Here is a 20,695-nt window from a genome sequence, read left to right on the forward strand (position 1 = left end):
CTCACTTGAGTGTTCACGTCTAGGTTTAAATCATAGGTCTTCTGGTTACTAACAAGTTGAGAGGGATCACTGCGTCATTTAAACTCTCTGAATCTCAGTTTCTTCAGCCAAAATCTGGGTATTGGAATACCTCCTTCACCGAGTTGGTATAATGATTAAATTAGTCCTAATACTGAGAGAGCAAACATTTATTGATGCTGACTATATTCCATGCTGTGTTATAAATACTTTATATTACCTAATTTCATCCTCACAAGGGCCCTTGAAGTGGCTTCAATTATTTTCTCTATGTTACAGACGAGGAAACAGAGGCACAGATAGATTAAATGCATACTCAGAGTTACATAACTGGAATGCAAACGTGGGTGTGCATTTCTGGAGCCTGTGCTCTTCGCTGCTGTGTCAGGCTGCCTCTTCTAAGAAGTCAGATCTTAGAAAGTACCTGACAGATGAAAAGCCTAGTGTCTGGAATATTGTACCTGCTCAGTGGTGGCTACAAATTTTATTCAACTTTTCTATAAGTGCCAGGCACTGTATTAGGCAAACAAGTTAGACATGGTCCCTGTCTCAATGCCTTCATTGGACTTCTGGAAAGTCATTTCCAGTCATGAATCTTTTCCCATTGTCAGGCCCCTGCTGCCCATGTGAATTTGGGACAGGTGGATGTTCTATGTGGAATGCTTCAGGGGAGTCTGAGGGAGCTGGGTTTCATCAGGAGCCAAATTCAGAGTGCCGAGCTGCACTGCTGATGTGATTAACCTGAGTGTTGCCCAAATGACCCCACAGAGGCCCTGGAGGGGCTGCTGACTTCCTTTCTCACATCTTTGTGCACATTTGTGCAAGCAAGGAGCAAGTATTTCAGCATCTAGGTGAAAGAAAAAAACTGGCTTACAAAGGAGTCAGAAAAATCTAACAGATGTTTGGGGGCCAGATGTGAGGGACCACGGATTCATGGTATTTTTTAACTGGAAAGGAGATCAGAGAGCTAATCTAACTCCATAATGTGACAGGGGAACCTGAGTGGTGGAGACATTCAGGGGTAACATGGAGATGGAAACTTGTAGCTTTGCTTGTGTTTTGGTTTCTTTCTGTGCCCCAGCTCCTCCATTTATACAATTCCACTTCCCTTCAAACTCCAATATGCTATGAATTGAAGTGTTCCAATCACAGTTACCTATTTGCTGACTGACATCACGTGGAGAAATAATACTTTGATCACGAGTAACAAGTGTTAATTAATTGCTCATGTTTGTTGATGATGTAGAGGCAGTTAGTTACCTATAATTTCTTTTCAATTGTTTTGGCATCATGTAGGTAGAAACTGAGTCTAGAATCTTCCATAGACGTTTATTGTTCTTCCCAAAGATGAGACTTGTCTTTGCACCTGTGTGTAAGTAATCCGCTTAGTAAACACATGGGACTGATAGACACTTTAAATTCATTTTGAAAAAAAAAATGTATCAAACTTACCAAATATTAAACATTAAAGAGAAATAATTATCTGGGTGGTGGGATGACAGGTTATTTTTATTTTCTTGTAATCTGTGCTCTTTCATTAGCATAATAGCTAACATTTACTTAGCAAGTACTCGGTGTCAGGTTCTGTGCTGCCTGTGGTTGATTTGATTTAATGCTCACAACAAGCCTATAAAGGAAAGACTTTTACATTTTACAGTCAAAAAAGGTTATGTAACTTATTTAAAGGGACACAGAAAGTAGGGTCACTGGGATTCAAACCCAGACTATCTACTCTGGTAAGTTCGTTCTTGCCAATGCCCTCAAGTTTCTATTAGGGATACAAAGATTATCATTTTATGTGAAAAGAAACGCAAGTATTTAAAAAGTAATACCTGTGGGGCTTTTTTTTTTTTTTTTTTTTGCACGGGGGAGATAAGGTTTGTGAATTATTTTTTCAGTTTTAGTTTCATGAATTGGTTTAAACTGCTATTAAATAACAATATTTTGTAAGGACAGCTTATCTTTAGCAAGCTGTAAATTACTTATTAGAACAGTCTCTCTCAGATACATCTGATGAGAAGCTGCAGTTTGCATCCATCATAGACTAATAAAGAGCAAGAATGTAAATTCTGATGCATGTGTGAATGGGAAGATGTAGAAAATTACCATAGGTTTTCCTCAGAAAATAGGCACTTAGTATCAATATCTGGAAATCATTACCTCTTGCTTGAGTATCGTTTGTATACACCTGTCTGCTTTGAAATTGCCTGATATACTTGATGAATGGTGTGGAGGAGGCATACACCAAGAACTGACTTGTGCCATAATATAGGGAAAGGTTGTTTTAAATCATGATCAGAAGACTCACTCCTGAAACAATAGGTACAGAGATTCTTTAAAAAAAGAGCTGTCAAAAGTATGGAAATGCCACGTATGGTAAAGAGTAAAATTTTAAAAAACAGGTTCCCCCATTCCCCAAACTGAAAGGGGACACTGAAAGGACACTGTCAGTTCTATGGGCTCCCAACTGAAGTGATCTCAACAATGCCTTGAAAATCAATTTCCAGGCACTGACTAAAACTAAAATTTTACTAGTTCCTATTGTGGTCCTGGGCAAGGATACCACAGCGAGCTCCAGACCACAGGTAATGTTTTACTAGTAGAGGTGAGTATGAAGACCTCTGGGTTGAAAGCAAAAACAAAACAAACAGCACGTGACAAAAAAGTCTGAGTTTAGAGATGAGGTTTAACTTTCTCAATACAGCTCTAAGGGAAGGTTATGTTTCTGAAGCTCTCCATTGGGGTGAAATGCCCTAGGCTTTTGTTGGAGGGTCAAATTACCAGTCCTCCATTTTATTACTAGTTCTTAAAACTTCAGGGTACTCCCATGCTTAAAGTCCTCTAATGACTATAATACCCAGAATAAGACCCAAATTACTTTCCATGGCTTGCAAGGACTCACCTGAAGCTGCTGCTGCTTCCCTCTGCGACCTCATCCTTCTCCCACTCACCATTCCAGTCATCCTGCTCTTCCTCTGGTCATACTAAGTTTGCTTCTGCCTCAGGGCCTTTGCACTTACTATTCCCTGGGTCGAAACAGTATTCCAACAAGTCTTTTGAACCTGGCTTCTACTCATTATTCAGGTCTCACCTCTTTAAAAATGCCTTTACAGAACAACAATCTAATGTAACATTCCCCATCACCTCGTGCAGCCACAACCCCAATATCACATTTTATATGCTTTATGGCTTGTCACCATCTGAAATAGCTTGTGTTTTTGAAAGTTTGCTTTTTTAGTTGCCTTTCTCACCCATTAGAATGATAGCTTCGTAACACAAAAGACCTTGGCTATTTCAAGTACCGCTATATTTTCAACACCTAGTACTCAGTATTTACCAAATAAGTAGATGAGTGTAATTCAATGTTCTTACCCCTAATCATACCATTATAAAGGTACCTATATACTCTTCTTCTATTTGTCTTTTTTTTAAAAAAGCTTTACCTAGGACTTCCCTGGTGGCGCAGTGGTTAAGAATCTGCCTGCCAATGCAGGGGACACAGGTTTGAGTCCTAGTCTGTTAAGATCCCACATGCGGCGGAGCAACTAAGCCCATGAGCCACAGCTACTGAGCCTGTGCTCTAGAGCCCGTGAGCCACAACTACTGAGCCTGCGTGCCACAACTACTGAAGCCCGTGTGCCTAGAGTCCATGCTATGCAACAAGAGAAGCCACCGCGATGAGAAGCCTGCGCACTGCAGCGGAGTAGCCCCCGCTCGCCGCAACTAGAGAAAGCCCGCGCGCAGCAACGAAGACCCAACGCAGCCAAAAATAAATAAATAAATTTATTAAAAACAAAAAAAAAAAGCTCTACTTAATAAATTAAAAATTAACACTGGAAGAGGCTGCCATGGCGGCCAGGGAGGAGGTGCTCACCTTGCAGGCTGAAGTTGCCCAGCGCGAGGAGGAGGTGAGTTCCCTGAAGCAGAGGCTGGCGGCGGCTCTTCTGGCCGAGCAGGAGTCAGAGCGGTCGGTTCCGGTGTCTCCCCTGCCGCCGAAGGCCGCCCTGTCCCGAGCTGAGATTCTGCGCTACAGCCGGCAGCTCGTGCTGCCTGAGCTGGGCGTGCAGGGACAGCTGCGCCTGGCGACCGCGTCCGTGCTGGTCGTGGGCTGCGGGGGGCTCGGCCACCCACTGGCGCAGTACCTGGCAGCGGCCGGCGTCGGCCGCCAGGGCCGTGTGGACTACGTCGTAGTAGAAGCGAGCAACCTGGCCCGCCAGGTGCTGCACGGCGAGGCCCTGGCCGGCCACGCCAAGGTCTTTTCGGCCGCTGCTACACTGCGCCGTCTCAGTTCGGCGGTGGAGTGCGTGCCCTACGCCCAGGCGCTTACGCCAGCCACGGCGCTAGACCTGGTCCGCCGCTGTGACGTCGGGGCTGATTGCTCCGACAGCACGCCCACTTGCTACCTGGTTAACGACGCCTGCGTGCTAACCGGCCGGCCCCTCATGTCGGCCAGCGCCCTGCGCTTCGAGGGCCAACTCACAGTCTACCACTGTGGCGGTGGGCCTTGCTATCGCTGCGTGTTTCCGCAACCACTGCCGGTGGAGACGGCGACCAGCTGCGCGGATGGCCGGGTGCTTGGTGTGGTTACTGGGGTCCTGGGCTGCCTGCAGGTGCTGGAAGTGTTGAAGATCGCTGCAGGTCTGGGTCCCTCTTACAGTGGCAACCTGTTGCTCTTTGATGCCCTCGGAGGTCATTTCCGCTGTATTCGGCTGCGGAGGCGCAGGCCTGACTGTGCAGCTTGCGGGGAGCGGCCCACTGTGACTGATCTGCAGGACTACGAAAGCTTCTGTGGCTCCTCGGCCACCGATAACTGCTGTCCCATACAGTTGCTGAGCCCGGAGGAGCGAATTTCTGTCGTCGACTATAAGTGGCTTGTGGATTCCGGGTCATCCCACCTGTTGCTGGACGTCAGGCCTCCAGTGGAGGTGGGCCTGTGTTGGTTGCCTCACGCCCTACACATCCCTTTGAAACATTTGGAATGGAGGGATGCGGAGAGCCTGAAACTCTTGGGAGAAGCAATCCGGGAAGGGAAGCAGGGCACACAGGAAGGGGCATCTCTCCCCATTTATGTGATCTGCAAACTGGGCAATGACTCCCAGAGAGCCGTGAAGATCCTGCAGTCCTGGACAGACTTAGACTCTTTAACAGTTCGGGATGTTGTGGGAGGCCTGGGCTGCCAAAATCGATGGAACGTTTCCTCAATACTGAGCTGGCTGGTAGAGTCTGACCAGTGAAAGATGTGGGTTGTCATGTTACCTAAATTTTTTTTGCCTTTATGAATGTATTTGCATTTTTTTCAGTACTGTACGGAAGAGCCTGGGATTCTCCAATATCTGCGGATAGGTGGACTTCTTTTTATAAGGAGCTTTTTAATTGTAACTTATTGAGTTATTTAGCAATTAAGGGGTTATAACACTGTTCCTCTGAACTGTCTGGTGTTTGCAGCACTTGGATGGTGTGTTGAACAGGTGGGATAGGATGTAAGTGACAGGACTTTGTGTTTTGAACTGCAGATCATTTGTGGGTCCTGCCTTTTTTTTTTTTTTTTTTTTGTTAAATCTCCCAATTAAAAAGCTCTTTAAAGTTGTCCATTTTATTGCTTGGAAACGTGTAATATACTTACTAAATCAAAGGATCATGAGAGATTACTACAAACAACTCCATGCCAATAAAATGGACAACCTGGAAGAAATGGACAGATTCTTAGAAATGCACAACCTTCCAAGACTGAACCAGGAAGAAATAGAAAATATGAACAGACCAATCACAAGCACTGAAATTGAAACTGTGATTAAAAATCTTCCAACAAACAAAAGCCCAGGACCAGATGGCTTCACAGGTGAATTCTATCAAACATTTAGAGAAGAGCTAACACCTATCCTTCTCAAGCTCTTCCAAAATATAGCAGAGGGAGGAACACTCCCAAACTCATTCTACGAGGCCACCATCACCCTGATACCAAAACCAGACAAAGATGTCACAAAGAAAGAAAACTACAGGCCAATAACACTGATGAACATAGATGCAAAAATCCTCAACAAAATATTAGCAAACAGAATCCAACAGCACATTAAAAGGATCATACACCATGATCAAGTGGGGTTTATGCCAGGAATGCAAGGATTCTTCAATATATGCAAATCAATCAATGTGATACACCATATTAACAAATTGAAGGAGAAAAACCATATGATCATCTCAATAGATGCAGAGAAAGCTTTCGACAAAATTCAACACCCATTTATGATAAAAACCCTGCAGAAAGTAGGGAGAGAGGGAACTTTCCTCAACATAATAAAGGCCATATATGGCAAACCCAGAGCCAATATCATCCTCAATGGTGAAAAACTGAAACCGTTTCTACTAAGATCAGGAACAAGACAAGGTTGCCCACTCTCACCACTATTATTCAACATAGTTTTGGAAGTTTTAGCCACAGCAATCAGAGAAGAAAAAGAAATAAAAGGAATCCAAATAGGAAAAGAAGAAGTAAAGCTGTCACTGTTTGCAGATGACATGATACTATACATAGAGAATCCTAAAGATGCTACCAGAAAACTACTAGAGCTAATCAATGAATCTGGTAAAATAGCAGGATACAAAATTAATGCACAGAAATCTCTAGCATTCCTATACACTAATGATGAAAAATCTGAAAGTGAAATTAAGAAAACCCTCTCGTTTACCATTGCAACAAAAAGAATAAAATATCTAGGAATAAACCTACCTAAGGAGACAAAAGACCTGTATGCAGAAAATTATAAGACATTGATGAAAGAAATTAAAGATGATACCAATAGATGGAGAGATATACCATGTTCTTGGATTGGAAGAATCAACATTGTGAAAATGACTCTACTACCCAAAGCAATCTACAGATTCAATGCAATCCCTATCAAACTACCAATGCATTTTTCACAGAACTAGAACAAAAAATTTCACAATTTGTATGGAAACGCAAAAGACCCCGAATAGCCAAAGCAATCTTGAGAAAGAAAAATGGAGCTGGAGGACTCAGGCTCCCTGACTTCAGACTATACTACAAAGCTACAGTAATCAAGACAGTATGGTACTGGCACAAAAACAGAAATATAGATCAATGGAACAGGATAGAAAGCCCAGAGATAAACCCACTCACATATGGTCACCTTTTCTTTGATAAAGAAGGCAAGAATATACAGTGGAGAAAAGACAGCCTCTTCAATAAGTGGTGCTGGGAAAACTGGACAGCTGCATGTAAAAGAATGAAATTAGAACACTCCCTAACACCATACACAAAAATAAACTCAAAATGGATTAAAGACCTAAATGTAAGGCCAGACACTATAAAACTCTCAGAGGAAAACATAGGCAGAACACACTATGACATAAATCACAGCAAGATCCTTTTTGACATACCACCTACAGAAACGGAAATAAAAACACAAATAAACAAATGGGACCTAATGAAACTTAAAAGCTCTTGCACAGCAAAGGAAACCATAAACAAGACCAAAAGACAACCCTCAGAATGGGAGAAAATATTTGCAAATGAAGCAACTGACAAAGGATTAATCTCCAAAATTTACAAGCAGCTCATGTAGCTCAACATCAAAAAAACAAACAACCCAATCCAAAAATGGGCAGAAGACCTAAATAGCCATTTCTCCAAAGAAGATATACAGATTGCCAACAAACACATGAAAGAATGCTCAACATCACTAATCATTAGAGAAATGCAAATCAAAACTACAATGAGATATCATCTCACACCGGTCAGAATGGCTATCATCAAAAAATCTACAAACAGTGAGGTGGATGGAGTTAGAGTCTGTCATACAGAGTGAAGTAAGTCAGAAAGAGAAAAACAAATACTGTATGCTAACACATATATATGGAATCTAAGGGAAAAAAAAAAAAGGTCATGAAGAACCTAGTGGCAAGATGGGAATAAAGACACAGACCTACTAGAGAATGGACTTGAGGATATGGGGAGGGGGAAGGGTAAGATGTGACAGGGTGAGAGAGTGGCATGGACATATATACACTACCAAATGTAAAACAGATAGCTAGTGGGAAGCAGCCGCATAGCACAGGGAGATCAGCTTGGTGCTTTGTGACCACCTAGAGGGGTGGGATAGGGAGGGTGGGAGGGAGACGCAAGAGGGAGGAGATATGGGGATATATGTATACGTATAACTGATTCACTTTGTTATAAAGCAGAAACTAACACACCATTGTAAAGCAATTATACTCCAATAAAGATGTTAAAAAAAATAAAAAAAAAAAGAAACACTGAAGAAAAAGGCATAATCCTTCCTTGAAACCTTGGGCCCAAAACCAGGTGTCACTCTACAGTGTCCGTGTGCTTAGTTATTTATTCTTGGCTTTTAAATTACATTAACGAGTAACATAGACAATAAGTGGGATGATGCTGAGCCTGCTTCATCAGTAACATAAGAAGAAAACAAAAGGCAAGTTATCCTCTCATACGTCCAGACAGCAGCTTTAAGGAAGTCAGCCAAGGGGAAGCTTGACATTTGGATTTACTGGAGCCAAATGTTCTACAAAGAACTAGCCAGTGAACCTCCACCCTTTGCCCAGTGGTAGCATTAGAATTGGTCTGCCTCTGCTTCCTGTAGTTGACACTGTTGTTGGACTACCTGGAATGGCTGCCCATTCCTTGCTGGAAAGCCCAGATTTCATTGTGGCATCCTCTACTCGGAGATGACCATCCTGTACCAAGCTTAGATGCAAGCCTGATCTGTGTAAAGCAGCTAGGCTGATCCCACTTTCCTTGTCCAGGTCGGTTTAAAAGTGGGTATATGACTCAGACTGAGGCCAAGGGGACAACATAAGAAATCATTAGGGACATCTGGAAGAAAAAAAATTGTCAAGAAAAACCCCCACAACCATGTCTTTTTCACTGGATATTGTTGTGTCTCTCTGAGTGTGACACCCTGAATGGCTGCAGTTGTCTTGGGACAAAGCTGACATTCCAAGGATAGCAAGGCAGGGAGATGAAGAGAATCTGAGTCCTCCATGCTGTACTTCAGCCAGGGAATTAGTCAGCTCTGGGGGGCTCCCTGCCTCAGGACTTATGTGAAACTAGGTAATGGCAGTAACTGCTTAACTGGGTTCTTTGCTTCTGACCCTGGCCCCTTACTGTTAATTATTGACCTGCTGTTAAAAAGAGCATTTTATGAGCAGTGGCTGTCTACCTCATTCAGGCAGAAGTTCAGGTCTTTGTAACGGTCTCTAAGGCCCCTGCTTGCATCTGCCTGTCGTCATCTCTCTTGTCTCCACCTCTCACAACTTCTCTCTTTGCTCACTCAACTTCAGCCCCACTAGCCTCATGTCTAGTCCTTGAACATACCAGATAAGCTCTTGCCTCAGGGCATTTGCACTGACCATTACCTCTATCTGGAACTCTCCTTCCCAGATATCCATATGACTTGTTCTCTCACCTTCTTCATATCATTGCTAAAATGTTATCTCTTGCACGACATCCTATTTAAAAGAGAACACGCACACCTCTAGACCTTCTGTTGCTTTACTTTCCTCAACTGCACTTATAACCTTATATGTTATATTCCACTTATTTATCTTATGTATTGTCTATCCCCTGCGCTACTGAATCTCCAAAGCCTAGAATGCCTAGCACACAGTGGGTACTTAGCAGATATTTGCGGAAATAAGGAAGAGGTAATAACTCTTTTGCTGTTCCATATGTTAGATGAATTTTCCTGTTGCAACTAGAAGCATCTTGAGTAAAGGATTTCGCTTGGGCTGCCATGCGACCAATGCCCTGCATTTTCAAGACAGTCAACCATGTTTCAAATTCACAGTCAGTGCTTCTAGAACAGAGTGCTGCCCACCCCAAAGCCATCTTCAATCTATATTGTGTAGAGGAAGATGAGCAGAAGAGAAATCGCTGGTGTAGGATTCACGAGTTTGCTTTCTGGTCCCCATGAGACCATGGGCAATTTAAAATTTATCTCTATTCGCCTTAATCTCTTCATCTCTGTGAGGAATAATCTATCTACTATCAGTAATATCTATACTCTCTCTTTTCTACCTGTAACATGAGATTATAAAACCTACTCTAGTTATCTCCCATGGGGGTTATAAGAAATAAATGACCCATATATATTAAAAGCAGAAAAGTGCTACGTTATATTTATGATGGATCGTTTTGAAATGAGTTAGTTTATTCTCTTGTAAACATTCATTATTTTTGTATTAATGGTAATCATAATTTTGTTTGCTCTGTTGACATTAAGTATCTGCTGAAGGCTCTATTCATTCAGTAAGTCTTCACGCAGCCCGTTCTTGGTGTCAGGCTATTTTCCAGGGGTGTGCTATCACACAAACTCTGATTTCAGACAGGTGTGTTACTGGGGTAGGTTGTTGAACTTCCTGAGCCTCAATTTCCTCCTCTGTAAAATGAGGTTGCCTCGTATCTTGTTGTGGCAAAAATTAAATGAGATAATATATTGAAAGTTATTATTACAGAATCTGGCCCGGTGAAGTCTGATTAAATAGAATTATCATTATTATTACTCTACCATGGCCAAGTACTGTGTAGTACTTTTCAAGATCTTATTAAGAAAGCTTCAGGGGGAGGGGAGGAAGGGATAGACTGGGAGTTCGGGATTAACAGGTGCAAACTATTATATATAGAACGGATAAACAACAAGGTTCTATTGTATAGCACGGGGAACTCTATTCAATATCCTGTGATAAACCAAAATGGAAAAGAATATGAACAAGAATATATATGTGTGTGTATATATATATGAATCACTTTGCTGTACAGCAGAAATTAATACAACATTGTAAATCAACTATACTTCAATAAAATAAATTTTAAAAAAAAGAAAGCCTCTCAAGATAGCCCAGGGAAGATGAGTAATTTGCCTAATGGAATAGTTAAACCCTAAATAAAACTTGGGTCTATGTGTCTAAAGAGCCTGGCTAATTCCTATTCCTTCGTTTGGCCTCAGATTGGCTGCCAGTTACTGTAGAGACCCTTCCCTGCGCCCTCTGCCACCCCACTGTGGGTTGAGTTAGGTGGCTTACTGTTTTCCTAGCATTTTCCACACTCACCCTGGATTGCAATTGACAACCACTTGTTGATATCCCTCAGGAGAGTGTAAACTGCTCACGGGAGGGGAGCAATGGTGTCTTGTTCCCCCAGCCGGTGCCTGGCACAGAGTAGGTGCTCCATAAATATTTGCTGAGGAAACACATTTAAAGTGACTGGTATTAGGGCAGGGGTGAAATGGACAGCCGTGGAGCTTTTTCTCCTTCTTGGCTTGGAAATGTTTAATTACCTATTGCTTACAGAGGCACAGGATGTTTGAACTCAGTGCTGTGCAGAGTATCTGCTTCCCTTCCCCCACAGAGCCGTGCAAGCTTCCTGCAAGTCCACTTCTCACCAAGGCACCTTCAGAGCACGACCAGCCCACAGCTCTCTAGCATCAAGGCATCCTCAATCACAGCTGAGAAAAATGCTTTCATCTCGTGGCAACTTGTTCATAATCAGACCAATTTTGCTTCTAGCGGACTGGAGCCCGGTACAAAGTACAGTTGCGTAGGAAATCCCTTTGTAGCTGGCTGGATGCAGAGAGGAGATTCCGGGCTTCCTTTTGATGCACAGAGGAGAGACTTTTACTCCCTTCAGTGTCTGGGGCAGAGAACTGAGCTGCACAGTAACTTCCTATTTATTGGCATTCTGATTTCCTTTAAAAAGCACTCAAAATACGCTCAGATGTTCTATCTGCTCTGCTCTCACAATAGCTCCCTGATGTCAGGAAAGAACAAACAGAATTTCTCAGTGTGTCTCTTGGATCAACCTATGTTAGAATTATTTGGGATGCCTGTGAAATTTGCAAGCTCTTTGACAGCATCCCAGACCTTCTGAATCAGAATCGCTAAGGGTAGGACCTGGGAATATGCATTTTAAACCCTCCTCAGGTGATTCATATGCACAATAAGGTTCGAAAAATCATTTGGTGACCTAAGGTCACTAACTGGGTAACCCAGCCTAAAGTTAGAGATAACCTGACTTCAAGTTAGAGCTTGACTAATAACCCTACGTTGGTGGCTTGAGATTGTTGATCCAGAAAGCTTCTGTCCAAAAACAAGAGTTCTTCTTCCCAAAAGGGGAGGTTTTATCATTGCCACCACTGCATCTTATATCTAGGAGTGGGAGGAGCGACGCAAGCAAGGCTCTATTTTATATATTTTAGGCTAAGATCTGTGAGGTGACAATCACCCTGCGCCATTTATGTTGCATAAACATCTAAGAAAGGTTATTTGTCCATCACTGACTTCTTTCTAATATAAAATGAGAAGGTCAATGTCTTTACGCTGCTTTGAGATAATCCAATCGGTATTTTTCTTTTTGGGTGACAGCAAAGAGTCATAATGACTGAAGGGAAGCTGAAAAATCATTCCTAGGATCCCCACATTTCTCAAACATCAGCGCAAAGATCTGACATTCTTGCAAATGTTCTAGGTCGAGGATTCCTGTTTGCTTGGAAGGTCCTCGCAATCATCAGTGTTTAGTTTAGGGTGTATCAGATGCATCTCACATCAGCAGCCAAATTGATACTTTTCTCTCATTAGGCAACTGAATCAACAGACTGCCTCATCCTTCTCACTACGTGAGTTGTCTTTTCAGGAGGGGCAGGAAAGAAGGTTATGCCCATGTAGCAAAACAGAATAAATATCGTGTTTATTTCCCACGAAAAAGATGAAATGACCTATACTGACTGATATTAAAGAACTGCAGAATGGGGAACAAATAAAATACCCCAGAACTGTAGTGTCAGAAAGAAAATGGTTATATGCAATAGCTAAGAAAAAAAATCAGAAATCCCACCAGATAATTCTGACTTCTTCTCACACACAGACTCTTACACAAAATCTCAAGAAATTGTCTCATGTCCAGCATAGGCAATTTCCAGCACGTAAAGTGTTCCTAGGATGATGTAGTGTAAAACTGCCTAAGATGAAATGATGTATTATATGAAATGTGCATGCTAGACAAATTAAACACAAGAATTGCACATGGGGAATCAGAAACTTTGAATGTACATCTTCCAAGAACTAAAGTAAGTGAACAATGCTTAGATGGCATGCTAACCAGCAGCAAGAGTGAAAGCTTCAGGACATGGACGAGTTGTTTGTTGACTGCATGTCTAATGGTCTGCATGACATATGTGATCCCATCCAGTTCAGTGGTTCCAAATACAATCTAGGTGTTGATGCCACCCTACTTTCTATCTCCATCTCACATTCTCTCTGTGAAGAGCCACATTCATACATACAACTTCTTTCTTAGTATCTACCCCTGAGTATCTTACAACTTTTTCACACTTATGCTCAAAATGAAGCTCATGATATTTCTCCCTAATGGAGTTCAGGACATGCAACCTCAAAACATGCTGCTTTGGTATATTGATTATTTTGAGCTGAAGGCACTTGAGAAACAGCAAACGTAGGAAGAGGCTTTCTCTGAATTCCCCTTATCTGCCTAAAGACAGATTCTCCAATAGGAACTCATGTTCATAAATCCTCTCCCTGGGAATCTTATCAACCAGGGAAGATTGATTTGTCACAGGTGGACTTATTATCACAGGAGAGAAGACTAGGGGACACCACATCCAGACAAACTTTGTCACAGTCTCTCATCTCTTCTATCTCTTCTTCTAAGGGACCATTCATCTTTCCTAAAAATAATTAATTCTCCTCTCAGAGGCCTACATCCTTTCCCTTTCCCTTGTTAAGGTGGTATATAAACTCTCAAATCTCACTACCTTTTTGAGTATTCACCTTTTTTTCCTGGGTTGCCTCCATGCACAAAGTAAAAGTTTATGCATCTGTATACATTTTCTCCTGTTAATCTTTCTGTTGCCAGTTTATTTCATAGACCCAGCTACTGAATGTAGGAGGGGAGAGGGAATCCCCCAGTATGCTTCTTTTCAGGTTTCCCAGTCTCAGTAACTCGCACCCACAAACCACCGAATTGCTCAAGGCCAAAACCCGGGAGCTGTCTTAATTCCTTACTTTACCTCTCCACTAAAATCCAGTGCCTTACCTCCAGAATACATCCTGAGACTCATACTTTCTCATCATCTGCAACTTCTCCCCTCTAATAAAGCCATATTGCCTCTCATCAGAATTCTGATAAGAACTATTTCAACAGTTCCCTCAAATATATGAGATTTTGGTCCCTTTTGTATACAAAGCACTTCAGTCTTTAGTCAAAGCACTTTGTCTTTAGCTCACCTTGCCCTGTATTATATTCATGATGCAATGCCTTATTCTTCTGTACCAATTCCTGTCTCCCCTTAAATGGTACATTCCTTGAAAGCTTTGACTATATTTATCTTTATAATCCTTTCACTCTCTGGGGCAGTGCCTTGGATCTAATAAGTGCTCACTAAATTTACTGTTGGACCTATAGTATCAACCATTTAATATCCTACTGAATAATTTGGAATGTGAAAAAAATCTAGCCTACTAGTTGATACCCAAGATATACATTTAGGTAAATTAGTAGTAACAGTGCCATGCTGAGCCATATTGGAACCTGAAGCAAAAGGAAAAGTAAATCAGTAATACTGATCCTTTCTTTATTAAACATTTTGATATTTTGTTCATCATGGATTCTTCTCATTAATTTTGGTTTTTTAAAAATATTGAATTAAAATATTTATCTTTATTTTTGTCACTTCACCTAGTCTCAGCCCTGCCTTTATAAAACAATAATGTGATTTGAGCATCTAATAACAACCTAGATTTCATATTCACCTAGCCCTCACACCATCCTAGTAGATACCTGTATTATTATCTCCATTTTGCAGACAAGCAAACGTAAGCACAGAGACATTAAGTGATTTGGCCAAGGTCACCGACTAGAAAGTGGTAGAAATGGAACAGAAAAGTCATTAGTAGAAATAAGTAAAGTGGAAGGGAAATATTATATGATATCACTTATATGTGGAATCTAAAAATAATACAAAGGAATCTATATACGAAAAAGGAACAGACTCACAGACATAGAAAACAAACTATGATTACCAAAGGGGAAAGAGAGGGGAGAGGGAGTTTGGGATTAACAGATATAAACTATTATACATAAAATAGATAAGCAACAAGGATTTACTGTATAGCACAGGGAATTATATTCACCATCTTGTAATAACCTATAATGGAAAAATAATCAGAGAAAAGTATATATAACTGAATCACTTTCCGTACACCAGAAACTAACACAATATTCTAAGTCAATTATACTTCAATTTTAAAAAAGACACTTCATTAAGCAAAAAAAAGACAAAGTTGAAAGTTGAATAATTTTTATTGACTTAACCCAACTTGGGTAGAGCAGGCCAATTTTAAAAAACCTGAATTTTAAGAACCTTGATTTTTATTAATTGAAAGCCATTCATTAATTCACTCAACAAATATTCAACTGCCATTGAGGTAGTATTAGTTGGACATGTTAGTGTCCAATCTGATTCTCCTCTTAAAAAATGATTCTCCCTTTTTTCACCACTTTAGAGTGGTTTTTTCAGACAAAAGTTGGGAGTGATTGTCATTCTGACTGACTATGTCTCAATTAACGGTTAGTTCAAGCAGGCTGCAGTACTTATTTATCATGAGCAGCAAACACTTAAACCCATCCTCTGTTCACCTGCCATGATGATCATAAGAGCATGTGTGAAAAATACAGATTCCTGTGCCTTATTTCAACCTACTAAGTGAGAATCTCTGTCTTCCCAACAATGTTTAAAGAGCTGGGCTTGGGGTCCTATAGACTGGGTTGAAACCCAGCTCACCCATTGATTAGCTATGGAGCTCTTGGCAAAGAACTTAGTCTTTATTTATTTGTTTAGCTTCAATATCTTCATAAGTTAAGTGGGAATAAAAACACCTACTACTCAAGAGTTTGGTGAGGGTTAAATTAGAATGAAGATCTAATTATAATGGCATTTATAATAACAGCTTACAAATATTGAGTACTCACAAAGTGTAAAGCACTGTGCAAATGCTGTACCTACATTATCTTATTAATTTATTTTAAGCACTTATTAGAGTAATCACTACATAGTAAGTCCTCAACTGATAAGAGCTATGGCTTGAGTAGACACTCAGAACCCTTACAGTAGGTGGGGAGCCAGTCACAAAGACAAGATTTAAGTCCAGAGTCTGAGGATAATGGATAACCTGGAAGAAGTCATCTAGCCTGGTGGTCCCCAAAGCCAGTCCACAACATCAGGATCATCTGGGTGAGCTCATTAAAATACACTGCATCACCCTGGTCCTCAGACCTCTAACTCAGTACCTCTTGGAGAATCTGGAAGTCACTATTATTTAAGAAGTGCAAGTGATTTTGAATCAAAGCCAAGATTTAAAACAACTGATTAACTTGAGCTTCAGTTTTCTTAAGATTCATGAGGTTAGGGAGTAAGTCACTTTTTTTCCCTTCCCTTTTTTTCTAATGCCTAGGTCAGTGCTGCCATATAGAAGACACTCACAAATATTTTTGATTAGATGAACATAAATGGGTCTAGTAAATCCTGCTCTGTCTACTTCATAGGGGCTTTATGAGAATTGTTTGTAAAGCTTCATTTGATTGTGCATCTGAAAAATAGAAGATGTTATACAAAACTATAACTCTATAGATTTAGTCATTATGTTAGTGTGCTTTTTCCCACTCTTTAATCATAAATCACTTGGTTTTGAGATATCCACCATTAATTATATCGAGTTTCTAAAAATGAATTATAGCAAGATTGCAGATCAAATAATTTTTACTTAAATAATTTTTTATTCATAATTAAAATGCTATAGAATGACCCAAAAGTTTACATGCATTTATGCATGTTAGTTTCCATATTCAAGTTCAACTCTGTCAACTATTCACATCCTCATTCATTAATATTAGTTTTAGACCTGTCTTATACCACATCTGGTATCTATACCTACCACCAATTTAGTACAGTCTGTTTCAGGCAACCCTTACTACATTCTGCCACAACAGCTGAACCTTGATTTAAAACACCCAGAAGTGCTATTCTAGTTCCTTCCAGTTGCCTATCACTAAGCTATTTTGAAATGCAGACATCCTTTGGGAGAGTCTTGAAGGTCTCCAAGCTCAGGCTTATAAGGGAGGAAAATGAAGAGAATTAAACGCAATTTCTTCAGGAGGAGGAAAAGGAATGCATTTCCCAGGTAAAGGACCCGGAATAGGAAACTCTCTTGAGAGTCAGAAAGGAAATTATACGCTGATATTGGGACTCAATGTACCCACAGTTTATATTCAAGTCAGACTTGAATTCTTCATTTTCCCCATGTGTTTCATATATAGTAGCAAGTCATCTTCAACACAGAATGGAAGGACAAGGTGAACGTCTGACCATCTTGAAATGTTTGCTTTCAGAATTCTACAGAGCTAACAGACCATCCTGGAACAAGACTTGCGTAGTTTAGCCCCTCTCACTGCCAACCTATTTCACTGAAAGTTCATTTCAGTGCTGCCTCACTGGTGGGAATGAAATAAGCTTCAACAGAAAAGAAAAAAAAAAAAAAGGTAGAAAAAGATGATTAAATCCATTACTAGCTCAGAACGCTATTCTGGGATGTGTGGGGACTTACATTCATGGACACAAAGATGAACATTTCAAATCTGGAACCAGCACAAACCCCAAGGAGGCAAGAAAAAGGGGAGCAGGAGCTTTCTCCTACCTTCCGTGGTTCCAGTCTCCATAGTGCCTTTCACTTGGCTGAAGCACCATAGTGTGTCCTGGGTAAACGCCCCAATTCCTGCAAGGCACACAGGGAGACACTTTGGGTTAGGTAAGGGCTCCCGGTTGTCCTTAAAAGGCCAATAAGGAAAGAAACACGGAGTGTAATCTATGCACTTCTAAAAGGAGACTTGCACACCAGGTATCATCTTGGGGAGAGGAGACCCTAGTGGGTCCTGGGAGGATGCCCGGTCTGCAAGTATGGCGTCCTGCTGCAAATCCCTGCTCTGGCTCCTCCATCCGACCATGCCAGGACCAGTCTGAGCTGGAGCAATCGGAGTTGTCCCTTCTCGGCCCCTGGCAGCATCCTGGAGCAGTGACAGCAGGCCTGCAGGGTGTGACTGCCCCTTTTCATGGGAACACTAAGGCTCGCCATTGTTTTCCCTCTGTGATGGTGGAGGGAGAAAGAGGCAGTTTGTCAGAGGGGAGAGAGGAAAAGAAAGGCAACTTATTTTTTTTTTTTTAAACTGGTTGCACAGCTTGCATGGCTGAACGGCCAGTAAGGGGTCAGATACTCAGAGAACTTCCATCTCTCTTGTTCCCTTCTTGACTGCTTGCCAGAGTCGGAGCTGACTGGAGAGTAGAGGAAAGCAAAAAAACATTGGCGATGGGGAGTGGGCGTGCTGGCTAACGCAGGGCTGGGGAGTCAGTTCTGACAAACGGGGCCTGTTTTGTTCCATGGAGATTTCTGTTTCAAATTTGAATTGGACCTTTGGTAGGGTTACATTTTCTGGCTTACTATGACTTCCAGTTTCCAAACATATACGCATCCAATACTAATGCATATACTAATATATATATATATTATATACACATTTATTAATATACATATATTCAAGTCAAAATGGCACTTTTCAGAACATTTTTGGATAGCAGCGGTGACAGTTTACTTCTCAACAACATATGGATGTTCCCTTCAATTCTACTAGATTTTACAATTAAGAGGAACATTGCATCGTCAGATTTTGGGAAAGATTATCGATTTAAGAATGATTATATTAGCAGGAAAAAAAATCAAATATCAAAACCAAACTGACCTTTTGAAAACACACACAGAACTAAGCAGCCACCCTCACCGTCCACGACAGATTTTTCCTGAACTCCTACATGGAAACACGCATTCACTCAAGCCGCTTGAGAGCAGAATTCTTCCCCATCTGCTTTTCTCACTGTTGCTGATGGCGCGTTGGATGGAAGCAGCACAGGGTCATCATTCGGAGCCTACACTTTGCAGTCAGATGGGGTTTGTATTTAGTTTTGCTCTGACCTGACGCAAGTTCCCAAACATAATGAGTCTGTGTTTTCCCTTTTTAAAAGTGGCAATAATAATTATAGTACCCATCGCTCAGAGTTGTAGATTTTGAAGGCACTCAGCATAAACAACTTAATAAAGAAGATTATTATTGGCAAGGGGTCTAAAATGTTCAATAGTTAAAAAAATAAAAAAGGAGGAAGAACGTTAGCTGAGCACATTTCAGCTAGTTGCTATGAAGTAGGCACTGCGCTAAATACTTTAAATGAATTATCCCATTCTCACACAAATCTGTGAGGAGGATACCATGAGAACCCCATTTTACAGGTGAAGAAACTGAGAGCTAGGAAGTTTTCATAACTCATCTGAGGTGATACCTAGCACATGGCAGAGCTGGGATTTCCACCCAGGCTGTCTGAGTTCCATATTCCCACTCTGCCAAAGTCAGCCTGCCCATGAAATCCCAATATTCCCAGTGTGCCAAGGTCAGCCTGCCCATCTAATAGTTAGAGCCCGTAGGCCCAGAGAGGTTGCACAGCTTGAACTAGAGTCTTGTTTGGAAGGCTGAGCTGGAATACAGTTTCAGATGTCAATTATTAAAGTACTTGTGTCTCCTCTAAGACTATACAGGGCTACATGTTCCCAATAAAATTAGCATCTGGGAGGGAAGAAGAAAGGCATTTGGCAGCATTTATTAGTGCATAGAAAGGCCACACGCACGGTCCTATTGCTGACCCTTTCTGGTACTTCTAGCTCTGGCCTTGGATTTCAGCATTAGGCATTCTTTGATAAGTTCTTACTGTTCCTTGTGAGTCGTCACTGGCCCTCTCTAAACTGCCAATTCTGCTGTTGAATCTGGGACTGCATCTGTCTCTTAGGGAATACCAGCTACAGATGAAGTACTTCCTGATTTTTGTCGTAGCGCATTTCCTATGTCACTAGTTTTGATTCTAGGTGTAGACTCTGTACCTATTGTCACAAAACATGTGCCTAAAAATAAGCAGACATATACAACTCTGAAACACACACACACACACACACACACACACACACACGAGGCAGATTTAAATATGGGCCTTTTCATTTGCAGCAACATGGATGGACCTAGAGATGATCATACTAAGCAAAGTAAGTCAGAAATAGAAAGACAAATACCATATGATATCACTTATATATGGAATCTAAAATATGACACAAATGAGCTTATCTACGAAACAGAAACAGACTCACAGACATAGAGAACAGACTTGTGGTTGCCAGGGGGATTGGGGGAGGGAAGGACTGGGAGTTTGGGATTAGCAGATGCAAACTGGTATATATAGAATGGATAAACAACAAGGTCCTACTGTATAGCACAGGGAACTGTATTCAATATCCTGTGATAAACCATAAAGGAAAAGAATATGAAAAAGAGTATATATATATATATAACTGAATATGCTGTACAGCAGAAATTAACACATTATAAATCAACTATACTTCAATAAAATTTTTTAAAAATATGGGTCTTTGTATAGGTATTCATATTGCTTCAGGAAATTTTAGCTTTAGAGGGAAGGTTGCTTATTGTAAATCCACTTGTTTCACACTTGAAAAGACCAAGTCATAGAGAATAACTGATTTG

General features: G+C 41.1%; 2 protein-coding genes across 4 annotated transcripts in view; one reads left to right on the top strand and one right to left on the bottom strand.

Moving 5' to 3' along the window:
• PPP2R2B (protein phosphatase 2 regulatory subunit Bbeta) overlaps positions 1–18,075 on the bottom strand; it is a 466,791-nt gene extending 448,716 nt beyond the window's left edge. For 2 of the 3 annotated variants that reach the window (XM_036849101.1, XM_036849105.1), the window contains exons 1-2: positions 17,959–18,043; positions 17,761–17,838 (exon numbers count right to left, since the gene is read on the bottom strand). In XM_036849101.1, coding sequence (XP_036704996.1) covers positions 17,761–17,810 — 50 coding nt within the window. In that variant the 5' untranslated portion in view covers positions 17,811–17,838; positions 17,959–18,043. Of the gene's footprint in view, positions 1–17,760; positions 17,839–17,958 lie in introns of all 3 variants that reach the window. The other variant, XM_036849102.1, reaches the window with a different exon arrangement.
• On the top strand, positions 3,863–5,226 carry LOC118893487 (adenylyltransferase and sulfurtransferase MOCS3-like). The gene is given in 2 exon segments (XM_036849108.1): positions 3,863–5,185; positions 5,187–5,226. Coding segments are annotated over 2 exon segments (1,359 nt in total). The 5' UTR covers positions 3,863–3,866.
• Positions 18,076–20,695: the final 2,620 nt, after the last annotated feature.

This window comes from Balaenoptera musculus, chromosome 3, assembly GCF_009873245.2.
Source record: "Balaenoptera musculus isolate JJ_BM4_2016_0621 chromosome 3, mBalMus1.pri.v3, whole genome shotgun sequence".
In the NCBI taxonomy this organism is placed as follows: Eukaryota; Metazoa; Chordata; class Mammalia; order Artiodactyla; family Balaenopteridae; genus Balaenoptera; species Balaenoptera musculus.